The 23,296-nt window shown below is 42.2% G+C and overlaps 1 protein-coding gene across 3 annotated transcripts in view; it reads right to left on the bottom strand.

Moving 5' to 3' along the window:
- RSU1 (Ras suppressor protein 1) overlaps positions 1 to 23,296 on the bottom strand; it is a 237,890-nt gene that overhangs the window by 196,259 nt on the left and 18,335 nt on the right. For 2 of the 3 annotated variants that reach the window (XM_025396280.1, XM_025396281.1), the window contains one exon: positions 6,080 to 6,130. The exons of the other annotated variant lie outside the window; for it this stretch is intronic. In XM_025396280.1, the coding sequence (XP_025252065.1) occupies positions 6,080 to 6,130 (51 nt within the window). The remainder of the gene's footprint in view (positions 1 to 6,079; positions 6,131 to 23,296) is intronic. 3 annotated transcript variants of the gene reach the window in all.

Raw genomic sequence — 23,296 nt, 5'->3', positions numbered from 1 at the left:
TCATCTTTTAATGATGGCACAGAAGTGAACTGATAAATGTGCAGTAATTTAAAAAATAAGTTATTGATCAAAGCCTCTGTATTATAAATACATTTACACCCTGTTAAAATGCAAACAGCAAGTTGTTTTGATATTGTCACAAGATAAATTCATGACACAGAGACCATTTATTTTACATATTCCCCCCTCATGGTTTAATTTCATACAAGCCATGCACAAGAACTTTTGCATAAAGCAAGACAAATAATCTATGAAGGATGGAATAACTACAGACTCAAGAACAGCAAGGTCTGAGAAGAGCGGTGAAGGTCACCCTCAGGAATTCAGACAGTTAGTTCTTCTCAATCATCCCAACAATCTATTATGTCTGTATAAAAAGGTTTCAATGTATTACGCTGTTTAAAAACTGCTAAATTTTCTTCATTAAAATTGGATCTACAGATTTTAAGAATGCAGCATTTTCATGTGAAATATGCTGCTTAATTTGTTTATAATGACTTATGGTAGATAAAATATACATCTGCATAAAATTTAAAAGTATTATGTTCTATGTACTTAGAATATTATCTTTGATAAATAAATTATTGAAAACACCAAAGAAGGTATCTTAGTATTTCTTGTTTGCTATAATTCGTACATAAGCTATAACTAATAGGAAATAGTGTATATTTTTTAAAAACCCATATTTTGCCATAAAACTTAGGTTTACTACCTGCCTAGCCATTTCCGATGCATTAAATGATGAGATATGATCACAGTGAAGATCTGAAATTGTAGGCAAAACTGCCAATCTCTCAGGAAAAGGCTTTACATGGCAGTTAAAAGTTCAAAGTATAAAACTAAACAATTACATTCAGAGAACCCCTTTTGAAAGGTTTTACATACATGTCAGCTCCTCAATGTTTGCACAGAGCAAAAAGATATCCTTGGTTATTTCTTGCACAAAATGATGAATGTCTAATCCTCAACACAGAGGGGTCACAAACTTTGAAAAAAAACCTATTGTCATATTTAAGGTGCTTGCAAGGTTTACATATGGGTTTTGCTGTTGGAATAAAACTATTTTTAAAACTTAAGGAAAACTTCACTTAAAAAAGTAAGGCCCAGAGCTTGGTTTATCACTGGTACAGAAGGCAATTCATTTCCTGATGCACATTCATTTCATATTCTCCCCAACACAATGGAATTGGGCAGTCTATGAATCAGCATAAATATGCACAAAATACACATTTTCCTGATTTTTATAGTTATTTTTGAATTAAAATCTGGTTACATACATAAATACTTCAAACTTTCTTCTGCAGGTTAAAAAAACAAAAAACAAAAAAAACTCGTATATGCCCAATGCAAAATACTACGTAAAGCAGTATAATTCTTTCAAGGTAAGAATATTGGAGGGAAAAAAAAGTTTCTAATTTGAGAAAGTAGCCATAATAAACACCAAATAATGGCACGTGAAGCTGAATATGCTCATGGTAGGAGAAAAACAAAAAACACAGCACACCTCCTTCTATAAGGATTTACCTTAAACATGGTAAAAACTGCACTGTGTAAGCAGCAATAGCAACACGCCCTGTGGTGCAGGGCCGGACAGCCTGCAAAAAATTTATTCTGAAAACAAAGTTGGTTTCTAATCTTTAGGTACGTACAAAACCTGGAGGAGACGTATGTGTCTCAACAGTGACCTCTAGTGGACAAGTCTTAAAATGGTTGTCCCCAAAAGAAACTCCTTTTTAAAAACAAAAAAACAGTAGGAAAGCATTTACAAAGCTCACACTTTCAAACACCATAAAACCTGGGAATTGGATTAAGGAGCAGACTAAAAAAGACTCAGCCGACAGTGGCTTGAAAGGGAGGGTAACCCCAGAGGCCAGGGGCAGGAAGGAAAAGCAAAGAAACACAGGAAGATGACCTTTGGCAACACTGCTGCCTTCCCACGCATCTGAGTGGTCGTGATACCAGTTTCCCTGGCTGCGAGTCCTTTGTGTGCCTGAGTAACACACATCACAGCCCATCATTCCTTGGCTCTAGGATTGTAAAGATGAGACGGCCATCATTTACTGGACATAAGGTCATATATCTTTTTTTTTTTTTTTTTTTTGAGCTAAGATCTTGCTCTGTCACCCAGGTTGGAGTGCAGTAGTAAAATCATAGCTCACTGCAGCCTCAAACTCCTGGGCTGAAGTGGTCCTCCCATTACAGCCTCCAGAGTAACTGGGACTACACGGGTGCACCACCATGCCTGGCTCATTTTTTAAGAGACAGGATCTTGCTGTGTTGCCCAGGCTGAAGGTCATGTATCTTTAGAGCATTCATGCTCTACCATGTTTGAAATGAGCACATAATGAGTAAGAAACTGAAGTCTGTGATGGCCGCATCTACTCAAGTCCCCACACCAGTTAATCCCAAAGAAACCGTCTGGTCCCAGTGTTCCCCACTTTCTCTCCAGCCAGCGGTTTCCTCTCTGCCCTTCCCTGTCATTCACAGACCTCCTGGGAGCAGTGAACACTCGGTTTATACAGGGAAGCCACTAAGTGCCCAGCCACAGGCATTCAGGAAGAATATGAAATGATCCCTGCTTCCACAAAAGCTTACCATCTATTTGGACAGAGAGAAAAAACACAAAGCAAGAGAAGGACAGGGAATGCCATGCTGGAGTTAAAGAGTCTACATGCAAGAGAGTTTGGGGAGGAAAGGCTTCAAATGGGCCAGAGCAGCCAGGGGGCCCCAGGGAGAGGATGGGGAGAGGCTGGTAGAGAGGAGGAGAGAGGACAAGAGGCAGGCAGGAGTAGACCCTGGGCCCAGAGGCAGGGCTACCGGGGGACAGAAGATGATAGATCTTCCTAGAGCAGCATATGAAGAGGAGAGGCTGGCATGGGATGTGGGGCAGATTAGAGCAGTTTCTGAAAGGCAGAGAGAGAGAGCAGGTGCATAAGAGCGAGCCAGCCTTCTGCCAGGTGCGTACTACATCACAGGCAGGTGCTCAAAGAAAGCAGTGTTTCCAAAAGGATCTTTAATCTGAAACTCTTCCCATCGGGCCAGGATGGCTTTGCATTCTGACTTTGCCAATGACTTTGTTGCATTCAAAGTCAGTACCTGCCCATTCATAGCAAAAAGACGGAAGAAAAAAATTCACTTGCAACTATTCTTCCTGTCTCCTTAAATATATCATGCATATGGACACATCTAGGAAAGCTGCTACAGACAGATTAATTCCCCCGCTGACTTCAAAAACCCATCAATGCTGCCCCAAGCCCCCAGGTTTACATTTAAATAGTGTCACCATAATAGTCTTGAAGCATTAGCAGCAATTAGCTTGACAATACATAAATATTTTTATGAACTGCAGTATTTAAAAGTTCAGGAATTTCTGCTCCCAAATTCTTGAGGAATTTCAGAATCACAGATGACACTTTCAGCTTCCTTGTGGCCTCACTTTTACTGCCCTGGGTGGACCTGTCAAGGCCAAAACCACTGGCAAGAAAAGGGAAGTCAACCCCGTGCCACACTGTTTCAATAACCCTGCAGATCTTGTCAGTGGAGTCAACAGTGTCCCCAAATCAATGTCCCGGTTTGAGTAAACCATTCATTACTTCCATGAGCACATAAGTGGAAATGTCAGAGAACGGTGTAATTGGCACACTAAGAGAAAAACACGAATAGTTTTGCAAGATAAAAGCAGTGCCGGGTGAGGGGGTGGGGGAGTTATCTTTTGAGTCCCTGTGGTTTTAATGTGGCGTTGTCAGCTGGTCCCTATTAAAAACAACAGAAAGTGAAAGACACTGATTACCATAAAAAGTGACAGCAGGGTGTGCCTAGCCACTTACATTTAATGCATATTTATATTTCCATCAAATGGACATATTTACTATAAACACTTGAAAAACCATAGCAAAGTCATTCATTTAAATGCCAGAAAAATAGTAAAGGATGCAAATTTGACCTTACTGAAACAGATCGGGTGTCACTGATACTACTCAGGATGGCTTGAAACAGAATTTACCAAGACCATTAATTAGAGTTTACTGGATTAGGTCAAGAGTGTCTCAAATGGAGTGAAGAAAAGGGAAAAAAAACTGGCAACACAGAAATATAAAGTTTGGATTCTTTCACAGTCAGTCTCCTGAATGGCCAACACAATGTAACTCCACATATAAATATGCCCCTCGAAATTAATCTAATACTATAATGCCTGGAGGAAGAAACTGATCCATTGACCCCTGTAAAAAGAAATAAATTACAATGATCTGCAAGATGTTTTCAAAGAAGAGATCAATGAATGATTTAATAGAAATAAAGGTTTTGCTTTCTTTCTGTTGGGGACAGGGTCTCCCTCTGTCGCCCAGGCTGCAGTGCAGTGTCATCACCTGGTTCATTGTAGCCTCGACCTACTGGGGTCAGCCTCTTGAGTAGCTGGGACCACTGGTGCACCCACCATGTCCAGCTAATTTTTTGATTTTTGGTAGAGATGGAGGCCTCGGTATGTTGCCTTGGCTGATCTCAAACTCCTAGGTTCAAACAATTCTCCTACGTCACCCTTCCTAAGTGCTGGGATTACAGGCACGAGTCACTGATCCTGGCCAATTTTGCTTTCTTGTGTAAACTGGTTTGCACAAGATAGGCGAAACAAGATATCATTGTTATAACAACGATAAGCTTAGCAATTAAGAAATACTTTAATAAACCACACAACAGAGCATGTCAGTTATTACTGCTCACAAATCTTGGGGGATTTAGGAATCATGTGGCCCACCCTTCAAAACAAACCACGAATCCCTTCTGAACTGAGAATCGGGTCTCTGTGGACCACGGGACCATTTCCCAGAAAAACGATGAAACCGGCAATAAATTACCTGTTACAACAATGACCACACAAGATTTATAGGTCTCACTTTTGGCTTCTGTGGCCACCACTACTGAAGTGGACAACTGTGTCATCACTCTGCCTTTGCCTTACAAATACGCGCTTGGGCTAACAACGAACTAATCCGCTTGTTTCCTGCGCATGAGGGGACCTCGCTGCTGCTCTTAATTCTCAATAATCAACAGCTCTGTGCTTCAGGCTGTATATAACACACATACACACATAAATTCATGACATAAATCCCTCAACATGACATTCTGCTCCATTTCACTGGACTCGGAAAGCTCCTTAACAAATTCTTGCCACATGATTAGAAAATCATTCAAGTCTGCAGGAAAAATGGCAAGCAAAGAGAACTGACAGTCAATTAGGAACGGGAAAGGAGCGTGGGTCCCTGCCATTAAAATCTTTAAAGCCAGTGCTGTATGAAGAAAATGGCCCATGATGCACACAAGACATTCATACAAAAACAGGCATTCATCCTACTGTATGCTAAGCAGATACTTCAACTGTCGGGCTCTATGGATGCCCAGCAGAATTTTTCTTTTGGGGAAGCCAGACTCAAAAATTTAAAAAAATACAGATGTAAAGGTCTATCATGTATACAATTTTGCATCTTTTCCCCCATCAAGCAGGGACGGAAAGTGTACCGAACAGTTCAACCTTTTCCTTTTGAGGAGGAAATATAAATGAAAACGAAGAACTCGTTCTAATCATTTCAAGTTTTCAATGCTTTCAAGTCAGTTTTTCTCCTGAAATGCTCACCAATGGTCTGGCAGTTCAGGTCACCACAGCATTTACTATCTCTGAACGGAACCACTTAGAGAAATAATGCCATTTTTTTCCTCTTTGGTTTATAAACATGGTAAGAAAGAATCTTCAGGCCAGGCGCCATGGCTCATGCCTGTAATCCCAGCACTTGGGAGGCCAAGGCAGGAAGATCACTTGAGCCCAGGAGTTCAAGACCAACCTGGGTAACACAGTGAGACCCTGTCTCAAAAAGAAAGAAAGAAAAGAAAAGAATCTTCAAAGTAGAGCTAACTACAAAAGGACAAAATACAAGACAACAATATTCTCATCTTCGTGTCACCAAAATAAGGTTTCTGCAAACAATCATTTGTCATTAGTTTCTTCCAAGGAAACAATAACAGACTCAGCAGTGCCATAGGATTACCTAAATGTCAGAAACTGTAAAAAAAGAGAAACATCACTTACTTGTTAACTTGTTATGGCTGAGGACCAGTTGTGTGATATGGGATAAGGTAACTAAAAAGAAAAAAAAAAAAGTCAGTTCAGTAAATGTATCGCTGTATTTGGATTCTACCTGTACTCCTACAAAGCAAACGGCAAAGTTATTTTCACAGGCTGAAGCATTATCACTCACCAAAATAGAAGCTAGGATTCATGGAATACGATCTGTTCAATGTTAAACCAAAGGAAGAAAAGGTACCCAACTAACGGTGCAATTAGCACAGCAAGTTAGAGCTAATGAGATTAATGTCACAGAATCCAACATGACAAGGGCCAGTTAGCTCTGTGTGGTGCCCTGGCCTGCTTGCCTAGCCGTTAGTGATTCATCTCAATTATCTGTGCCGGTCAGAAAGACCAGCCAAGGGGACAGAGGTGCACAGGGGCCTTACTTGTGCTAAAAAATTTTAATTATTTTTTTTGACGACACTTCATCCAAACAGAAACTTATCTAGCAGAAGGCCACCAGTGTTACTGTTTCATCTATGTTCGGTGCCCATCCAGAAATTCCCCTCCATGCTATCAGATGAGTGGAGTTAAAACCCTTCACAATTTCTTCTAAACATATTTTGGTTGACATTTTGAAGCACTGATTTGAAATGCAGATTGCTCTCCAACTTCAAACATTATCATGGCGGTTTAATCTGCTCAGTAAGATTAGGTTTGCTTAAAGAATGGTTCTTCTAACTATAAATAAAGAAAATATATACACAGCCACAAAAGTAAAAGAAAGAAATGATCTGCCCTCTAGTCTGGGGTCTAAAATTTTACTGCATGTGTCAGCATTTACACACATATGCATATACACGTGTGTGTGTGTGTGTAAATTTTTCCAATTTTTTTTTTTTTTGAGACTGGGTCTCACTCTGTTGCCCAGGTTGGAGTGCAGTGGCACAATCTCAGCTCACTGTAATCTCCACCTCCCAGGTTCAAATGATTCTCCTGCCTCAGCCTCCCGTGTAGCTGAGACCACAGGCGTGTGCCACCATGCCTGGCTAATTTTATATTTTTTGTAGAGATGTGGGTCTCGCCATTTTGCCCAGGCTGGTCTCAAACTCCTGGGCTCAAGTAATTCTCCCACCTCAACCTCCCAAAGTGCTGGGATTACAGGCATCAGCCACTGTGTCCAGTCTCCCAAATTATTTCTATAAGAACATTCTATTAATGCAGTAGAGGTTTTTCCTTAAACTGATAAGACAAAAATTTTTCTCAGGAAGGGTCTCGATGTTGGGACTCAGCATGCTTTGAAGAAAATATGCATCATTTCTACTGACCACACTTTTGCAATTTTTTTTTTTTTTTTTTGAGACTGAGTCTCACTCTTGTTGCCAGGTTGGAATATAGCGGCGCAATCTTGGCTCATTGCCCTTTCCGCCTCCCAGGTTCAAGTGATTCTCCTGCTTCAGCCTCCAGAGTAGCTGGGAGTACAGGTGTGTGCCACCATGCCCAGCTAATTTTTGTATTTTTAGTAGAGATGGGGTTTCACCATGTTGGCCAGGATGGTCTCCATCTCTTGACTTCATGATCCGCCTGCTTCGGACTCCCAAAGTGCTGGGATTACAGGCGTGGGCCACCGAGTCTGCCCGCATGTTTTTTGTTTTTTTTTTTTTCAAACCATTGCAAACTTACAGAGAAGTTCAAAATGCAATACAAAAATCTGTTTTCCCAGCTTGGACCACTGAGATTAATTTTGCTGGCCTGACGCCCCATAAACTCTAGGGTATACTTCCTACAAGCAAAAATGTACATAACCACAATACAACCATCAAAATAGTTGTTAACCTAGCACATGAGGACCATCTAATCCTAGCCCCCATCCAAGTTTCTCCAAATCCAAGTTTCTCCCAATTATTTATTTTAGGGAAGAAATAGAGTCTGGTTCAGAATTCACGTTGCGGGTAGCTGTCAGGTGTTTGTCATCTCCTCTAGGCTGAGAATTTCTCTTTCCTTGACTTTTGTGACCTTGGCAATTGTAAAGACTGCAGGGGCAATTGTTTTATATTATGTCCCTCTACACATTTTTTTTTTTTTTGACATGACCTTGCTCTGTTGCCCAGGCTGGGGTGCAGTGGTGCAATTACAGCTCATTGCAGCCTCAGCTTCCCAGGCTCAAGCAATCCTCCTACCTCAGCCTCCCAAGTAGCTGAGACTACAGGCTCACAGCACCATGCTTGCTTGATTAAAAATTTTTTTTTTTTTTTTTAAGAAATGGGGTCTCATTCTGTTGCCCAGGCTGGAGATTAGTCATTTGTTGATTCTTGATTCATGCATCTGTATTAGTCCATTCTCGCATTGCTATAAAGAAATACCTGAGACTGAATAATTTATAAGAAAAGAAGTGGCCGGGCGCAGTGGCTCACGCCTGTAATCCCAGCACTTTGGGAGGCCGAGGCGGGAGGATCACGAGGTCAGAAGATCGAGACCACCCTGGCTAACACGGTGAAACCCCGTCTCTACTAAAAATACAAAAAATTAGCCGGGTGTGCTGGCGGGCGCCAGTAGTCCCAGCTACTCGGGAGGCTGTGGCAGGAGAATGGCGTGAACCCAGGAGGCGGAGCTTGCAGTGAGCCGAGATTGCGCCTCTGCACTCCAGTCTGGGTGACAGAGCGAGACTCCGTCCCCCCTCCCAAAAAAAAAAAAAAAAAAAAAAAGAAAAGAAGTTTATATGGCTCATGGTTCTGCAGGCTGTACAGAAAGCATAGAAGCATCTGATTCTGGGGAGGCCTCAGGGAACTTTTACTCATGGCGGAAGGCAAAGCTGGAGCAGACATCTTCACATGAGGTATTAGCCTGTTCTCACGCTGCTAATAAAGACGTACCTGTCTTTATTTATAAAGGAAACTTTATAAGAGAGTTTTTTATAAGACTGGATAATTTATAAAGGAAAGAGGTTTAACGGACTCACAGTTCCATATGGCTGGGAAGCCTCACAATCATGGCAGAAGGCAAAGGAGAAGCAAAGGCACATCTTACAAGGCAGGAGGTAAGAGAGCGTATGCAGGGGAACTCCCCTTCATAAAGCCATTCGATCTCCTGAGACTTATTCACTATAACAAGAACAGCATGGGAAAGCCCCACCCCCATGATTCAATTGCCTCCTACCAGGTTCCTCCCACAACATGTAGGAATCATTGGAGCTAAAATTCAAGATGAGATTTGGATGGGAACACAGCCAAACCATATCACATGGCCAGGGCAGGAGGAAGTGGGGGTTGAGGGGGAGGTACCACACACTGTTAAACAACTAGATCTCATGAGAACTCTATCACTATACAGTACAAAAGTGGTGTGATGGTTAATACTGAGTGTCAACTTGATTAAAGGATGCAAAGTGTTGATGCTGGGTGCGTCTGTGAGGGTGTTGCCAAAGGAGATTAACATTTGAGTCAGTGGGCTGGGAAAGGCAGATCCACCCTTAATTTTGGGTAGGCACCATCTAATTAGCTGCCAGCATGGCCAGGATATAAAGCAGGCAGAAAAAGGCTTAACTGGCTTAGCCTCTGAAAAGGCTAAACTGGCTTAGCCTTCCAGCCTACATCTTCCTCCTGTGCTGGATGCTTGCTGCCCTCCAATATCAGACTCCAAGTTCTTCACCTTTGGGACTTGGACTGGCTTTCCTTGCTCCTCAGCTTGCAGATGGCCTGTCGTGGGACCCTGTGATCGTGTGAGTTAATACTACTTAATAAACTCTCGCGTGCTCTCTCTATATATATAGATTTATATATATACACGTGTGTATATATATATACGTGTGTATATATACATGTATATATGTCCATATATATGTATACATATGTGCATATATATATGTATATATATGCTATTAGTTCTGTCCCTCTAGAGAACCCTGACTAATACAGGAGGGATGGTGCTAACCCATTCATGAGAACTCTGCCCCCATGATCCAGTCACCTCCCACCAGGCCCCACCTCCAACACTGGGGATTACAATTCCACATGAGATTTGGTGGGGACACAGATCCAAACCATATCAGCATCCTTGGCAGGGATATCACAGAAACACTGTGTTCTTGTCATGGCACCCTACCTAGGACATACGACTTCCATTTATCCCACTGATAAGGATCTTCGCTTTGATCGCTGAAGTCTGCCTAGCTTCTCCTTTGCCAACGTCTTGTTTTCCCCTCTTGTAATTAGTAATTAGTAAATTTGGGAAAAGGAGGAAGGGTACTTTGATCCAATGTCAATATCCTGTTCCTCACCAAACTCTAAACTTATTCTTGTGTCTTTTGGTCCCCAGTCAAGGCAACTTTGTCCCCCCCACCGAATTGGGATATCTGGCAATGTCTGGAGACATTTTGGATTGTAACAACTGTGGCCACTAGAAAATCTAAAATTTCACTGGTGACTGGCATTTTCTGTCTGCTGGATGGCACTAGTGTAAAGCACTGGTGTAGTGGATGGAAACCAGGGATGCTGTCACATATCCTACATCACGCAAGGCAGCCCAACCCGTGACAAAGAATCATCCAATCCAAAAGGTCAACAGCATTAGTACTGGGAGATCATGGTTTATTTAGTTATACTTGTAAGGCTTTGCAGCTTGCTATTTTAGCTGATGGGTTATCATTTATCATTATTATTTACAGTGATGTTCAAATTGTCCCTGATTTGGCCAGTATGAATCCATCCAAGCTGGCTTCTTAGTCCTTTTGACACGCCCCCTCATTCTTGCAGCACTTTCTTGCCTTCTGACACAAGATATTCAGGTTCATCTTGTATTTTTTCTACCACAGCCCTGGAATCAGCCATTTCTCCCATGACCTCTGGTTCCTTTTTGTGGGAAGTAATATTTATAAGCCAAAATTCAGGCACTAGATGTGCTCACTGCTATGGGCCAGGGTGGGGAGTTAGGTACTCTCAGCCCCTCTGAGTGGTCAGAGCTAGGAAATACACACACTCCTAACACCTATTTTGATTTCATTGTCTATTTCTACTTTTAAACACCGTATGTTCACCCCAATCTACCCAATTCCAATACATCTCAGGGCTCATTCTAGTTTTCTCTCTTCCCGTATTTGTAATTCTCTCCTCTAACGACAACAACTCCACTTCTATGGTCTTTAAACCGTTTACTTATCAATACTCCTCTATAGAGCTGCATAAAACGGTTATCTTACAGTGAAACCGGGACAGCTCTGTACTCACCTGCAAGGACCCCTGGAAGTTTGGTACTGACTCTTAATCAAGATAAGAAGGAGAGGGCCAGTTTAAAGTTAAAAACGCCCCTGGTGGTCTCCAGGGCCAGCTTGCTTAGACCATTCAGGGAGGTGTGGATCGGATCGATGCCTTACACCTGGTCACAGGGCCTAGGCTGGCTGGCTGACTGGCCAAGCACAGAAGACAGCGCTCCATGTCTTTGCCCAGGCTCTCCTGACACCAAGATTCCTTGGACACATCTTGATGATTCATAATCTGGAGACAAAATGTGTCCTATGGAGCCATACCAGTGTGTCTCTTGGGTCACCAGTGCTGGCTTGTGCTTTCTTCCTCCAGCTGAACCACCTTCTGTGCTCTTATTAAGTCCTCCTGTGAGCAGGCGCTGTGGAATCTTGGGAGCCCTTTCAATTATCCAACATTTGTTCCACTACAGCAACCAATCTCCCCATCACCCCTTCCTCCTCACTCTGCCCTGGTACTAAACTCCATGCCAAGCTACCTCCACCAGGACGCCCTCCTCACTCTGCCTGAGGCCCGACTTGCCCAACCCTTAGATGGCTGCTCTCCTCACCCACTAAGGTGCCAATGCTCCCCCACAGGCCATCCCTGAACGCCTCTCTTTTCCTGTCCCACTGATATGGTTAGGCTGTGTCCCCGCCCAAATCTCACCTTGAATTTTAATAATCTCCACTTGTCAAGGGCAGGGCCAGATGGAGATAACTGAATCACAGGGCGGGGGGGGAGGGTCCCCATACTGTTTGCATGACAGTAAATAAGTCTCACGGAATCTGATGGTTATATAAATGGGCATTCCCCTGCACACACTCTCTTACCTGCCCCCATGTAAGATGTCCCTTTGCTCTTCCTTCGTCTCCTCCCATCACTGTGAGGCCTCTCCAGCCATGTGGAACTGTGAGTCCATTAAACCTCTTTCTTTATAAGTTACACAGTCTTGGTATGTCTTTATTAGCAGTGTGAAAACAAACTAATACACCCAGTTAATGGCTTTAGGACCGAATTGTTACAGAATGGGACAGAAAGAGGCCAAGGGGAAGAAGAAAGGCATTTTTGTGGCTTTTATACAGAATCCCGATGGTGGTTTCCCACATGATGGTTAAGATGTTACACGCTGCAGAAATCTCACACGTTTTTATTTCTAAGAGTTCAGATTTTTCTGTCCACCAGACAAAGCATTGCTCTATCCCTGAGATATATAGTCTGACATGAAAACAATCTCCCCAGAAATCCCTGATAACAAACAAGATTATTAAAAAGATTCACAGATGTATCAGTTAAGATTATGCTCAGCTTCATGTAAGAGTAAACGACACTTAACAGGAGTTATACAAAACAGGAGTCTCTCTCTCACTTACACATAGGCAGTCCAGAGGCCCCTGGTTTCCTGTTACCAAGCCATCCCCTGTGCATGGCTCCCACCTTGGTAGGGACTGTACATTTGGGAATTTTTCCCCGAAAAATTCATATACAGAAGCCCTAATCCCCCGTGTATGGTATTGGGAGGTGGAGTCTTTGGGAAGTGATTAGGTCATGAGGGTGGAGCCCTCATGAATGAGGTTAGTGCCTTCATAAGAGGAGACATGCGAGACATGATCTCTTTCTCCACTGGGTGAGGATACAAGCAGGTGGCCTGCCACAAACTAGTAAGAGAGCCCTCACTGGATACTGCATCTGTCAGTACCTTGGTCTTGGAATTTCTGGCCTTCACAACCACAAATAAAAAACTTCTGTTGTTGAAGTTACCCAGTGTATAGTATTTTTGTTATAGCAGCCAGAGCTGACTAAAACACACCTCCTGGCCCAAGATGACAGCCTGAGCTCAGCCATCACATCGACATTCCTCTCAGGAAAAAGTAAAGGATAAAGAAGGCTTCCTCCTTCAGGACACATCCAAGAAGTTGTACACGGTATTTCCACTTACAAGCAAGTAATCAAAACTTAGTAACACAGTGATGCCTAGCTACAAGTCTGGCTTCTGGGTGACCATGTGCCAGGTAAAAATTAGGTGTTTTATTACCAAGAAAGATGGGTGAGCTGAAACTGGCAGACAATTAGCAGTCTCTCATACCCACAGACCATCCATTTGAGAGTCACTGAAATCAAAAGAAAACTGAAGGTACTCCCATCTTCCCTGCCTTAATTTCTCCTAAAATAGCACAAGCAACTAATTAGAAGGGGAAAAAAAATGTTGTTCTTCTCAAAAAAGTGCAAAGTTCACAAGCTTAGGTTCACAAGGACAGATTTAATGAGGGAAAACTGGTTCTTTTCAGTCATTTCATTGTGTCCTTTCAACAAACACTTAGCAGGAGAGAAACTAAAGAAGTTCAAAAGTTGTGTTTTCTTTTTTTTTCCTTTAATAGAGAAGAGAAATTCAGTAGTTGCTTCACCTGATCACACCACCAGAGTGTATTTTTCTTTCTCACTCTTGCCACGGGACCACATGCTAAAATAGGTAAGAGGCAGAAAAACGAGAGCAGAAAATAAAAAGTTAATAAAAGATTTTTGAGAAAAATATTGAGAGCAACAAAGGACTGCAGGTCGGGTCTGCAGGGAGGGCAGCTAAGTTGAAAGAATCAATAGACCCCCACAAAGCCGGGACTGGCAAAGACCAAGTGGAGACACACGTATTTATACAACCAGTCACTCCTTTCCACTTGGGAATGGTGAGTTCATTGTGAGTCTTGTATGGAAACGGTGCTGTTAGAAAAGAAGGGAGAAAAGGTCTACCAAAATAGAATGGGTTATTTAAAAGTACAAAAGCTGCCCCCGCTGAACATGTCGGGAAAACGGGAGCAGGCAGTACCACTGACCCGCTACCGGTGCCTTGCTGACCGTAATCACATCTGGTAGATCTGCTGCTGTGTTAATAACATCCTCTAATGCTCCTGCTAACCAGACACCGTTCCGAATGAGCTCCCCCAAAGCAGTGAGAACAAACTGTTATTAAAATTCCTAAAGCAATATTCAACTATGCTTTATCTGGGCATTTTCAGAGTAGAATACATTTCAAAATTCAACTCAATCACTGAGAAAATGTGTTGACGTGCACAGTGAAATGCTACAGTGCCTTGGTTATCATTCTATCTCTAGCCTCTTTAGGTATATTATTTAGGTGAACGTTGGATCAGGCCAAAATGAACAGTGGGAAGCAAAATCATTGGGAGGGAAGCATTTGTTGGGTGTGGGGGCAGGGTGAGATTGCTGGCACTGTACCTGTGATTTATGATTTTTTTATTCTTGAGCCAGGAAGGGAATCAGCACGAAAATGCTAGAAAGGAATTAGCTGGTTCAATAATTTCACAAGAAAGACAATCAAGGACTCACGCAGGCACTTATTGACTGGATATTTACCAATCACACTCAGAGCACCGGCCGTCTCTACCTTGGAGATTCTCTTAGAGGCAGCATCGATCACACATCCTGATTAGCCTGCAATGGTCTCGGGTTACACCAACTGTCCCTCTAAAAAATGTCCTGGTTTGGAGGATAAGCTACACGATCACCCAACTTACAGAAGAGAGAATATGGATCAACCACTTAACACGCTAGGTATAAAAGAATCATGGACACTGGGAGGTAGATTTACAAGGACAATGGCAGTTCAGAAAGAGATGTTACTTATTGTAAGACGTAACAAATTGAGAAACGCTTTAGGGTACAGAGTACACCATGCACCCAGGGGACCTATGCAACTAACTCATGGGTGATGGAATCAATCCCAGGCTTATCTGAGCACAGAGATGAAAAACAAGGAAGGCATATGATAGGGTCTGGCTCTGTGTCCCCTCCTAAATTTCATGTTGAATTGTAATCCTCTGTGTTGAGGGAGGGACCTGGTGGGAAGTGATTGGATCATGAGGGTGGACTCCCTCCTTGCCTTTCTCATGATGGTGAGTGAGTTCTCACCAGATCTGGTTGTCTGAAAGTGTGTTAGCACCTCCTTCTTTGCTTTCTCTTTCTCCTGCTCTGACATGATTGCTTCCCCTTCACCTTCCACCATGATTGCACGTTTTCTGAAGCCTCTCAGCCATGCTTCCAGGTATAGCCTGTGGAACTATGAGTCAATTAAGCCTCTTTTCTTCAGAAGCTACCCAGCCTCAAGCAGCTCTTTATAGCAGTGTGAGAACGTACTAATACAGGATAGAACCTGGAAGGAGTGGTCAGTATTTTAATGGAGTAAATTCAGAAAAATCAAAGAACTAGCTGGAGTGTAGTGGTATGATCTTGGCTCACTGTAACCTCCACTTCCCAGATTCAAGCAATTCTCATGCCACAGCCTCCCAAGTAGCTGGGGTTACAAGCGTGCCCCACCGTACCCAGCTAATTTTTGTACTTTTAGTAGAGACGAGGTTTCACCATGTTGGCCAGGCTGGTCCTGAACTCCTGACCTCAGGTGATTCACCTGCCTTGGCCTCCCAAAGTGCTGATTACAGGCATGAGCCATCTGTCAAAAAAAAAGAAAAATTAAAAACAAAAACAAAAACAAAAAACAATCAAAGAACTGGCCAGATGTGGTGGCTCATGCCTGTAATCCCAGAACTTTCGGAGGCCGAGATGGGCAGACTGCCTGAGCTCAGGAGTTCAAGACTGGCCTGTTCAACATGGTGAAATCCCGTCTCCACTAAAGTACAAAAAATTAGTTGGGCGTGGTGGTGCATACCTGTAGTCCCAGCTACTCGGGAGGCTGAGGCAGGAGAATCGCCTGAAACCAGGAGGCAGAGGTTGGTGTGATAACTGACATCGCACCACTGCACTCCAGCCTGGGCAATGGAGCAAGACTCCGTCTCAACAAAAAAAAAAAGAAAAGAAAAGAAAAAGAAAAATCAAAAAACTAAAACTCCTAGAAAAAGAATCATTATGTCTAGATAACTCATGGAAGCAGATATCAGTATTTGAAATAGGTCCTGTTTTTTTCCTCTTCTTCAGGATAAAGTAGACAACATAAGGAAGGAAAAATAAGTAGGATACAATCCACAGCCCTGTAATATGATGTTACTGACTTCTTCTCAAGGTGGCCCAACATATCACAAAGATGTGGCACTCTGGAACTTGTCTCCATAGTTTTCAATCTGACAAATTAGGAAGCAAATGATTCCTTTAGTAGCATTTCAGAGATGGGAAAAAGTTCTAGCTTCACAGAATGGCACTTACATCCAGAGAGATGAGGGGGATCAAAGCCAGGATGAGACACGGGAGATGAGACCTGAAAATACACAAAATGAAACTGAGCTTGGAAGTTTCTAAGATCTTCTCATGGGTGAGCACTGGCCATCTTGGACTCTAAATGAATGGTTCTGTAACATTGGTCATAAAAACTGGACTGCAATCACCAGTTCAGCTCAAAGACTGTGCATTCCGAATGGAAGCCATTAAAGAGGTCTTGCTATTCGCAAAGAGTTCATCACTTTTTTGTTTTGAGACAGAGTCTCACTCTGTCACAGGCTGAAGTACAGTGGCATGATCTCGGCTCACTACAACCTCCACCTCCTGGGTTCAAACGATTCTCCTGCCTCAGCCTCCCGAGTAGCTGGGACTACAGGCACGCACCACCACACCTGGCTAATTTTTGTATTTTTAGTAGAGACGGGGTTCATTATGTTGGCCAAGCTGTTCTTGAGCTCCTGACCTCGTGATCCGCTCGCCTCAGTCTCCCAAAATGCTGGGATTACAGGCATGAACTACCGTGCCCGGCCAGTGCTTTTTCACACCTCTTGTGGTTTCAAATGTAACATGTTGGAAGAACCACCATACCTTCTGGGATATTCAGAGGCCACCTTGTTTTACCACTGCAGGGTGCACTATTCCAATTCTGCAAGATTCTACAAATTGCATTATAGACAGAACCCTCTGCAGTTGTACACAGAGACCGCCATGTTAATGCAAATCATCCCAGAGTTCTAGACCACAAAGAATTAATTGGATCTTAACATGTAGCGTGGTGTAAATGGCTTTTCCATTTTGGCTCCCTGGTGGACTAGAAACAGCCACAGCTTTAAATAACCCTCATCAGAGGCTCCACAGGAATGTGGAAGCTGGCCAGATGTCAGCACCGGGTAGCAATGCTGACCAACTTGAGCTCTGCATCTCCGTGATGCTGCTTAAAATGCCTGCCCATGTCGCATGGCTGAAGTTATTTCACCCTTGGTAGTAGGACACAGATTCTGATCTACTACTACGTATGCAGGTTCTGACAATGTATTAAAATGAAGACAGACAATAAAATATTTGATATCAATAAATAATAAAAATATTATATTCATCAACACACCCAGAATCATAAAAACCTTTCTTTTGAATTTTGTTCATAAGTTAAAACTTTAAAAATATCACTGTGGGATGAAAGCTTTTCCTTAGTTCACAACTAATTATTGTTCAGGGTTACTGAAACTCTTCAGTGGTAAGTTTTCAAAATACTTGAAATTTTGAATACTTGACTGAATTCTACTACGTACAGATAAAGGGTCTATCAATCCCAATTAAGTCATCTCTCAGTCAACAATAAAACAATTGAACATACGACAACTGAAAAAAAAAGATGGCCCCTGTTTCTACACAGAAGAGCAGCAAATTCACTTATCTTGAGAACCCTCCCATGAGCTGGTCACTAATTGGAGTATTTCAGTCCATCAGGACATTAAGGAGAAAGCAGACAGACAGACCCAAGATGCTGGTATTTAAATTATGGAGCCCACATCATTCCTGTCCAAACACATCATTTTCTAGTTTTTGCTCCAGGAAAAAACACACAGAAAAAACTGTTTCTGAACATGCCTGGGAGAATTAAAGAGAAAAATATAGTAAGCCACCTAAGAGATGCAGTCTTTGGATGCTATTAACAAAACTTGGTGAGTTACAACTACTCTGCAAGCCACTGTACTTCTTTGGTGGGACAGGGATAGAATATGAGTGAGATGCAGTTGCTGCCCTCAATGAGCTTCCTCTGCAATAAGGAGATGAAATAAAACACTAGGATACAATACAGAACATGATAGTGAATGTTGTCAACTTGACTGGGCTACGAGATACCCAGATTAACTAGTAAAATATGCTTTTCCACGGTCTGTAAGGGTGTTTCCAGAAGAGATTAGCATTTGAATCAGGGGACTAAGTAATGAAGACCCACCCTCACCAATACAGGTGAGCAATAACCAATTCATTGAGCACCTCATAGAATAAAAAGGCAGAGGAAGGGATATTTCATGAAGATCCATCTTCTCCTCTCATCAGACATTACAGTTCCTGGTTCCGGGACCTTGAAATTCTGGGACTTGCGTCACTGATACGCACCCCTCCTGTGACTCTCCAGCCTTCAGCCTTGGACTCATCATCACCAACTTTTCAGGTCCTCCAGCTTGTAGACAGCACATCATGGAATTTCTTAGCCTCCATAATCGCCTGGGCCAATTTCCATAATAAATCTCCATATATATATATTGCCTATGGATTCTATTTCTCTGGAGAAGTCTGACAGGCAGAAGACTTGTACCATCAAAGTAGCAAGCTGCTTTGAAACTCCCATTAAAAGGCAAGTGCTGAAAACTTTTTTAGGGTTAATAAAATCTTCAAGGACCAGAGTCCCTTTTATTTTATATCTAACTACCTCCCTCCTCTGTCTCCTCCTTTTTCTTTTTGGTTTGCTTGTATTGACTAATTTTTCTAGCATAGACTATTTTATTTGTGTAACACAAGATGTATGTAGTTTTAGAAATCATAGTTGTAGAATGTCAAAGCCAAACGAACCCTAGAAATCAAAGAACTTAAGCTCCTCAATTTACAGATAAGAAAACAGTGGGCCAGAGAAGTAAAGGTATTCTTCTAAGATTCCACAGACCACCAGAATCAGAACAGAGTACAACCAAGTTTTCCACATTCTAAATCTTGAGCTTCTTCCTTGCAAACTGGAAAAATAATATTGACACCTGGATAGAATGTCCTTTATGACAGAAATTCCAACCATAATAAAAATAATATAAACCTGAATGGAAAATTCCTTCCTATCTAGAATAAAATAAGACACAAAAGCAAAGCAAAGAATGCGCAGTTCCTAGCAGGTGAGACCGGTCCTGTCATCCCATGAGATCCCAAGAAAATCACTGGATTGTTCTGCAGCACAAATTCCTCATCTTAAAAATGAAACAAAAGAGAGAAAAAAGAATATTTATGCAATGACTACTACATCACTGTGTTGTGCTGAGCACTTAATCTATCTGCTCACTAGAATACAAAATGTTAACACAGTCCCAGTGGGGTGGCTCGCACCTGTATTTCCAGCACTTTGGGAGGCCGAGGCGGGCAGATCACCTGAGGTCAGGAGTTCGAGACCAGCCTGGCCAACATGGTGAAACCTCATCTCCACTAAAAATACAAAAACTAGCCAGGTGTGGTGATGGGTGCCTATAATCCCAGCTAGTTGAGGGGCTGAGGCAGGAGAATGGCTTGAACCCAGGCGGCAGTGGTTGCAGTGAACTGAGATGGCACCACTGCACTCCAGCCTGGGTAAAAGAGTGAGACTCAGTCACAAAAAAAAAAAAAAAAAAAAAAAAAAAAAAAAAAAAAAAGTTCAAACAAAATAAGGCAATAACAAACAGCAATAGCTAATGCTTACCAAACGCTTAAAACATGACTGACACAGTTCTAAGAACTTTATCAATTTACCTACTTCTCACAATAACCCTACAAGGCAACAGTAGTAGTATCTTCTTCCCTCTCAATTTTAGATGAGAAAAATGAGACACAAGAGGTTATGTAACTTGCCTGTGATTTTGGAACTAGTAAGCAGACAGAATCCCCTAAAAGCTGTTTCCAAACAAGAAGTTGATTAATTCTGATGCTGTTTTACTGGCTAAACAAATATGCCACTGGTTGCATCCACAATTTGCCAATTGCATGGCATTTGATGACGTTCAAAAGACAAGAAGGCGTTTAAGTACGTACATAGGTGCTTTTATTTGCCAAAGTTAAGACATGAGCGGTATTAACTGTGCACACTTTGCATTTCAGAAAATAGGGTGTTTCTTCAACCCCCGGGACTGCTAGAGATAAACAAGCCACCCAGGCGGGGCACCGGCACTCTATTCCCAGGGTCTGATGTCGGGTGTTTCTCTATGACTTTCCATTCCCCCGTTGAGCAGCAGCTCTCTGCGTCCGCCTCAACCTTCCCCCATACTTCTCATCTGAACTTGGCCCCACATTTCCCCGGGAAAAGCAAACCTCCTTTCCAAGCAGGAGGAGCTGGAATCCTAAACCTGCTGCCTGTACAAAAGCCACGTGACTCTTGGAGCTCTAAGAGTTCTAAGTCCCTCAAAAGTCACTAAATATTAGAAGACCATGGTGTGCACCTGCTCTTACCAGAAGGCAGAACATGATTTGATCTCAGAGGCAGCTCAACCATTATTTTTAACCTTGGATTTTGATTCTCTCCCCACGTCATCCCTTATCCTGGCCTCCAAGTGTTGCCTTCTCCAATCCTGTAACCAGTCACCTAAATTGACACTGATAATCCACCGGCCCCTAAGTCAAACTTAGGTTTGTTTCTTCTGATCTGCTCCGTGGCTTTCCTAGATCTTCACTATGTGTGAAGTCTTTTCTCCCAGTCCTGCTCCAGTCCATTCCCTCTGGCTTTCTCTCAACATGCACAGATGCAGCAAACAAATCTGCCATCAATGACACCCACAAACCCTTACCCTCGTGTTCTTTCCTCAACCCAAAGGCCCATTAGACTCTTCACCCCCAAATCTCCACCTCATCAGAGCTCCCACAATGGCAGTTTCAAAACAGACTATGCCTCGGCTCAACAAGGGTGAAATTGCCAAACTGTTCACCACAATGATCATTTTTTGAGTACCTGGTCTGCATCAGATACTACATACATATTATCCTTCACTTCAGGAGAAGGGTATTTTTCCCACTGTACCAAGGGGAAAAAAATGTGGGTGCAGGAAACGTGCAGGCAGCATGGCAGATTTTAGGAATCCTGAAACCCTACATTAAAACAGAGAAACTAGGCAGCAAGAAAAAATTCAAGGACACTATTTGCAACAAAACTAAGTAATAAAGTGTCCCCACAAAAAACTCCAAAATACAAGTAGATGAGGACAAGTTACCAATAACCCAAAGACTGGTGTGATATCAGCACGTATGTGATGAAAGCAGAGAGAACCCAAGGAGCATCGAACAACTTGAGAACAGAGAACCCCCAAATAGCTAAACAAATTCACCAGAAAGCCCAGAAGATCTCTGTGAGAAGAGCAGCTGAAATTAGGAAGGGTTTGTCCATTCCAACAGCGGGGCCTGCAATAGGGTCTGATGGATCAGAACAAGTCTAGGCCCTGTGACCTGGAAACTGACCACCTAGGGCTCCCTTGCAGGACAGGGCCGAGAATCAAAGCTGGATAAGACAAATAATAGAGACCAACGACAGACGCACACTGCCTATAGGGTAGCCCTACTCCACAAGGAGCAGTAAGTAAAAATTAAAAATTTTTTAAAAGAGAGAAAAAAGAAGAGACCAAGGATAGATAAGATCCAGATAAAAGTGGGCAGAAGGACTGAACCAAGTCATTTGAAAGCAAGCCACTGTATTTTGAATACTACATAAAATCAACCAGAGGACAGAGCTCTGTAAAGTTAGAAAACCTGTATAGAATTTTCCTAAACTCTGAAAGTTTAGAAAAATTAATTTTATTTAAAATGAGTGACATAAAAAATATTGGGAGCAAATCCCATAAACTTATTATGGAATAAAAGGAAAAAGAAAGTGTAGAAGAACATCACTGACCATGAAAGCTCACTAACCAAAAAGATGTCCAGAAAACAGGGCAAAACTATAATTGACTATTTCAAAACAAGGTAAAAAGACATTACAACAATGATACACGACATAAAACAGAAACATAAATCTGATTTCCAAAAATTCAGTAATAAAGAGACAAAACTTGAGAAAAAAATTAGAAACAAAAAAAAATTTCAGAAATGAAAGCTAAATTCAAAGATATATAAGAGCAAATAAACACAATACATAATACTTCACAAGAAACAGACGATAAAGTGGGGATTTCTTTTTTTTTTTTAGACGGAATCTCGCTCTATTGCCCAGACTGGAGTGCAGTGGTATGATCTCAGCTCACTGCAACCTCCGCCTCCCGGGTTCCAGCGATTCTTCTGCCTCAGCCTCCCAAGTAGCTGGGATTATAGGCGCCCACCACCACACCTGGCTAATTCTTGTATTTTTAGTAGCGACAGGGTTTCACCATGTTGGCCAGGCTGATCTCGAACTCCTGACCTCAGGTGATCCACCTGCCTCAGCCTCCCAAAGTGCTGGGATTACAGGCATGAGGGATTTCTTTTAAAACAAAGAAATGAAGCAGGAACAGGGATCTGTGAGAAAGTGACAAATATTAAAGACGGGCAAAAAGATCAACATACAGACCCCCAAAAAACCTAAAGAAGAACATAAGAGCTTATAGACTAAAAATCACAATAAAAATACTTTCCTGAAATAAAAATTTTAAAGTTTTGATATGGTTAGGCTGTGTGTTCCCACCCAAATCTCATCTTGAACTGATAATCCTCATAATCCTCATATGTCAAGGGAGAGACCAGGTGGAGGTAATTGAATCACGGTAGTGCTTGCCCCTATCCTGTTCTCCTGATAGTGAGTTCTCATGAGATCTGATGGTTTTATAAGAGGCTCTTCCCCATTCGCTCAGCACTTCTCCTTCCTTAAACCTCTTTCCTTCATAAATTACCCATCTCGAGCAGTTCTTTATAGCAGTATGAAAACGGACTAATACAATTTTCGAACTTTAAAGAGCATACTACATACCTGGGAAATAATCAGACCAGAATGAACTATACCCTACACCAAGTCATACTCTAGTAAAAATTACAGGAAATAAAATTGTATCACCAGACTTTCGGACAATGCTTTATGCCAGAAGAAATAGAGTAACACATCAACAACACTCCAGAAAAGAAACCGTGAGTC

Source organism: Theropithecus gelada, chromosome 9 (genome assembly GCF_003255815.1).
Source record: "Theropithecus gelada isolate Dixy chromosome 9, Tgel_1.0, whole genome shotgun sequence".
NCBI lineage: Eukaryota > Metazoa > Chordata > Mammalia > Primates > Cercopithecidae > Theropithecus > Theropithecus gelada.
Note: the sequence above shows the minus strand (reverse complement) of the source record. Positions and strands in the feature narration are given on the sequence as shown.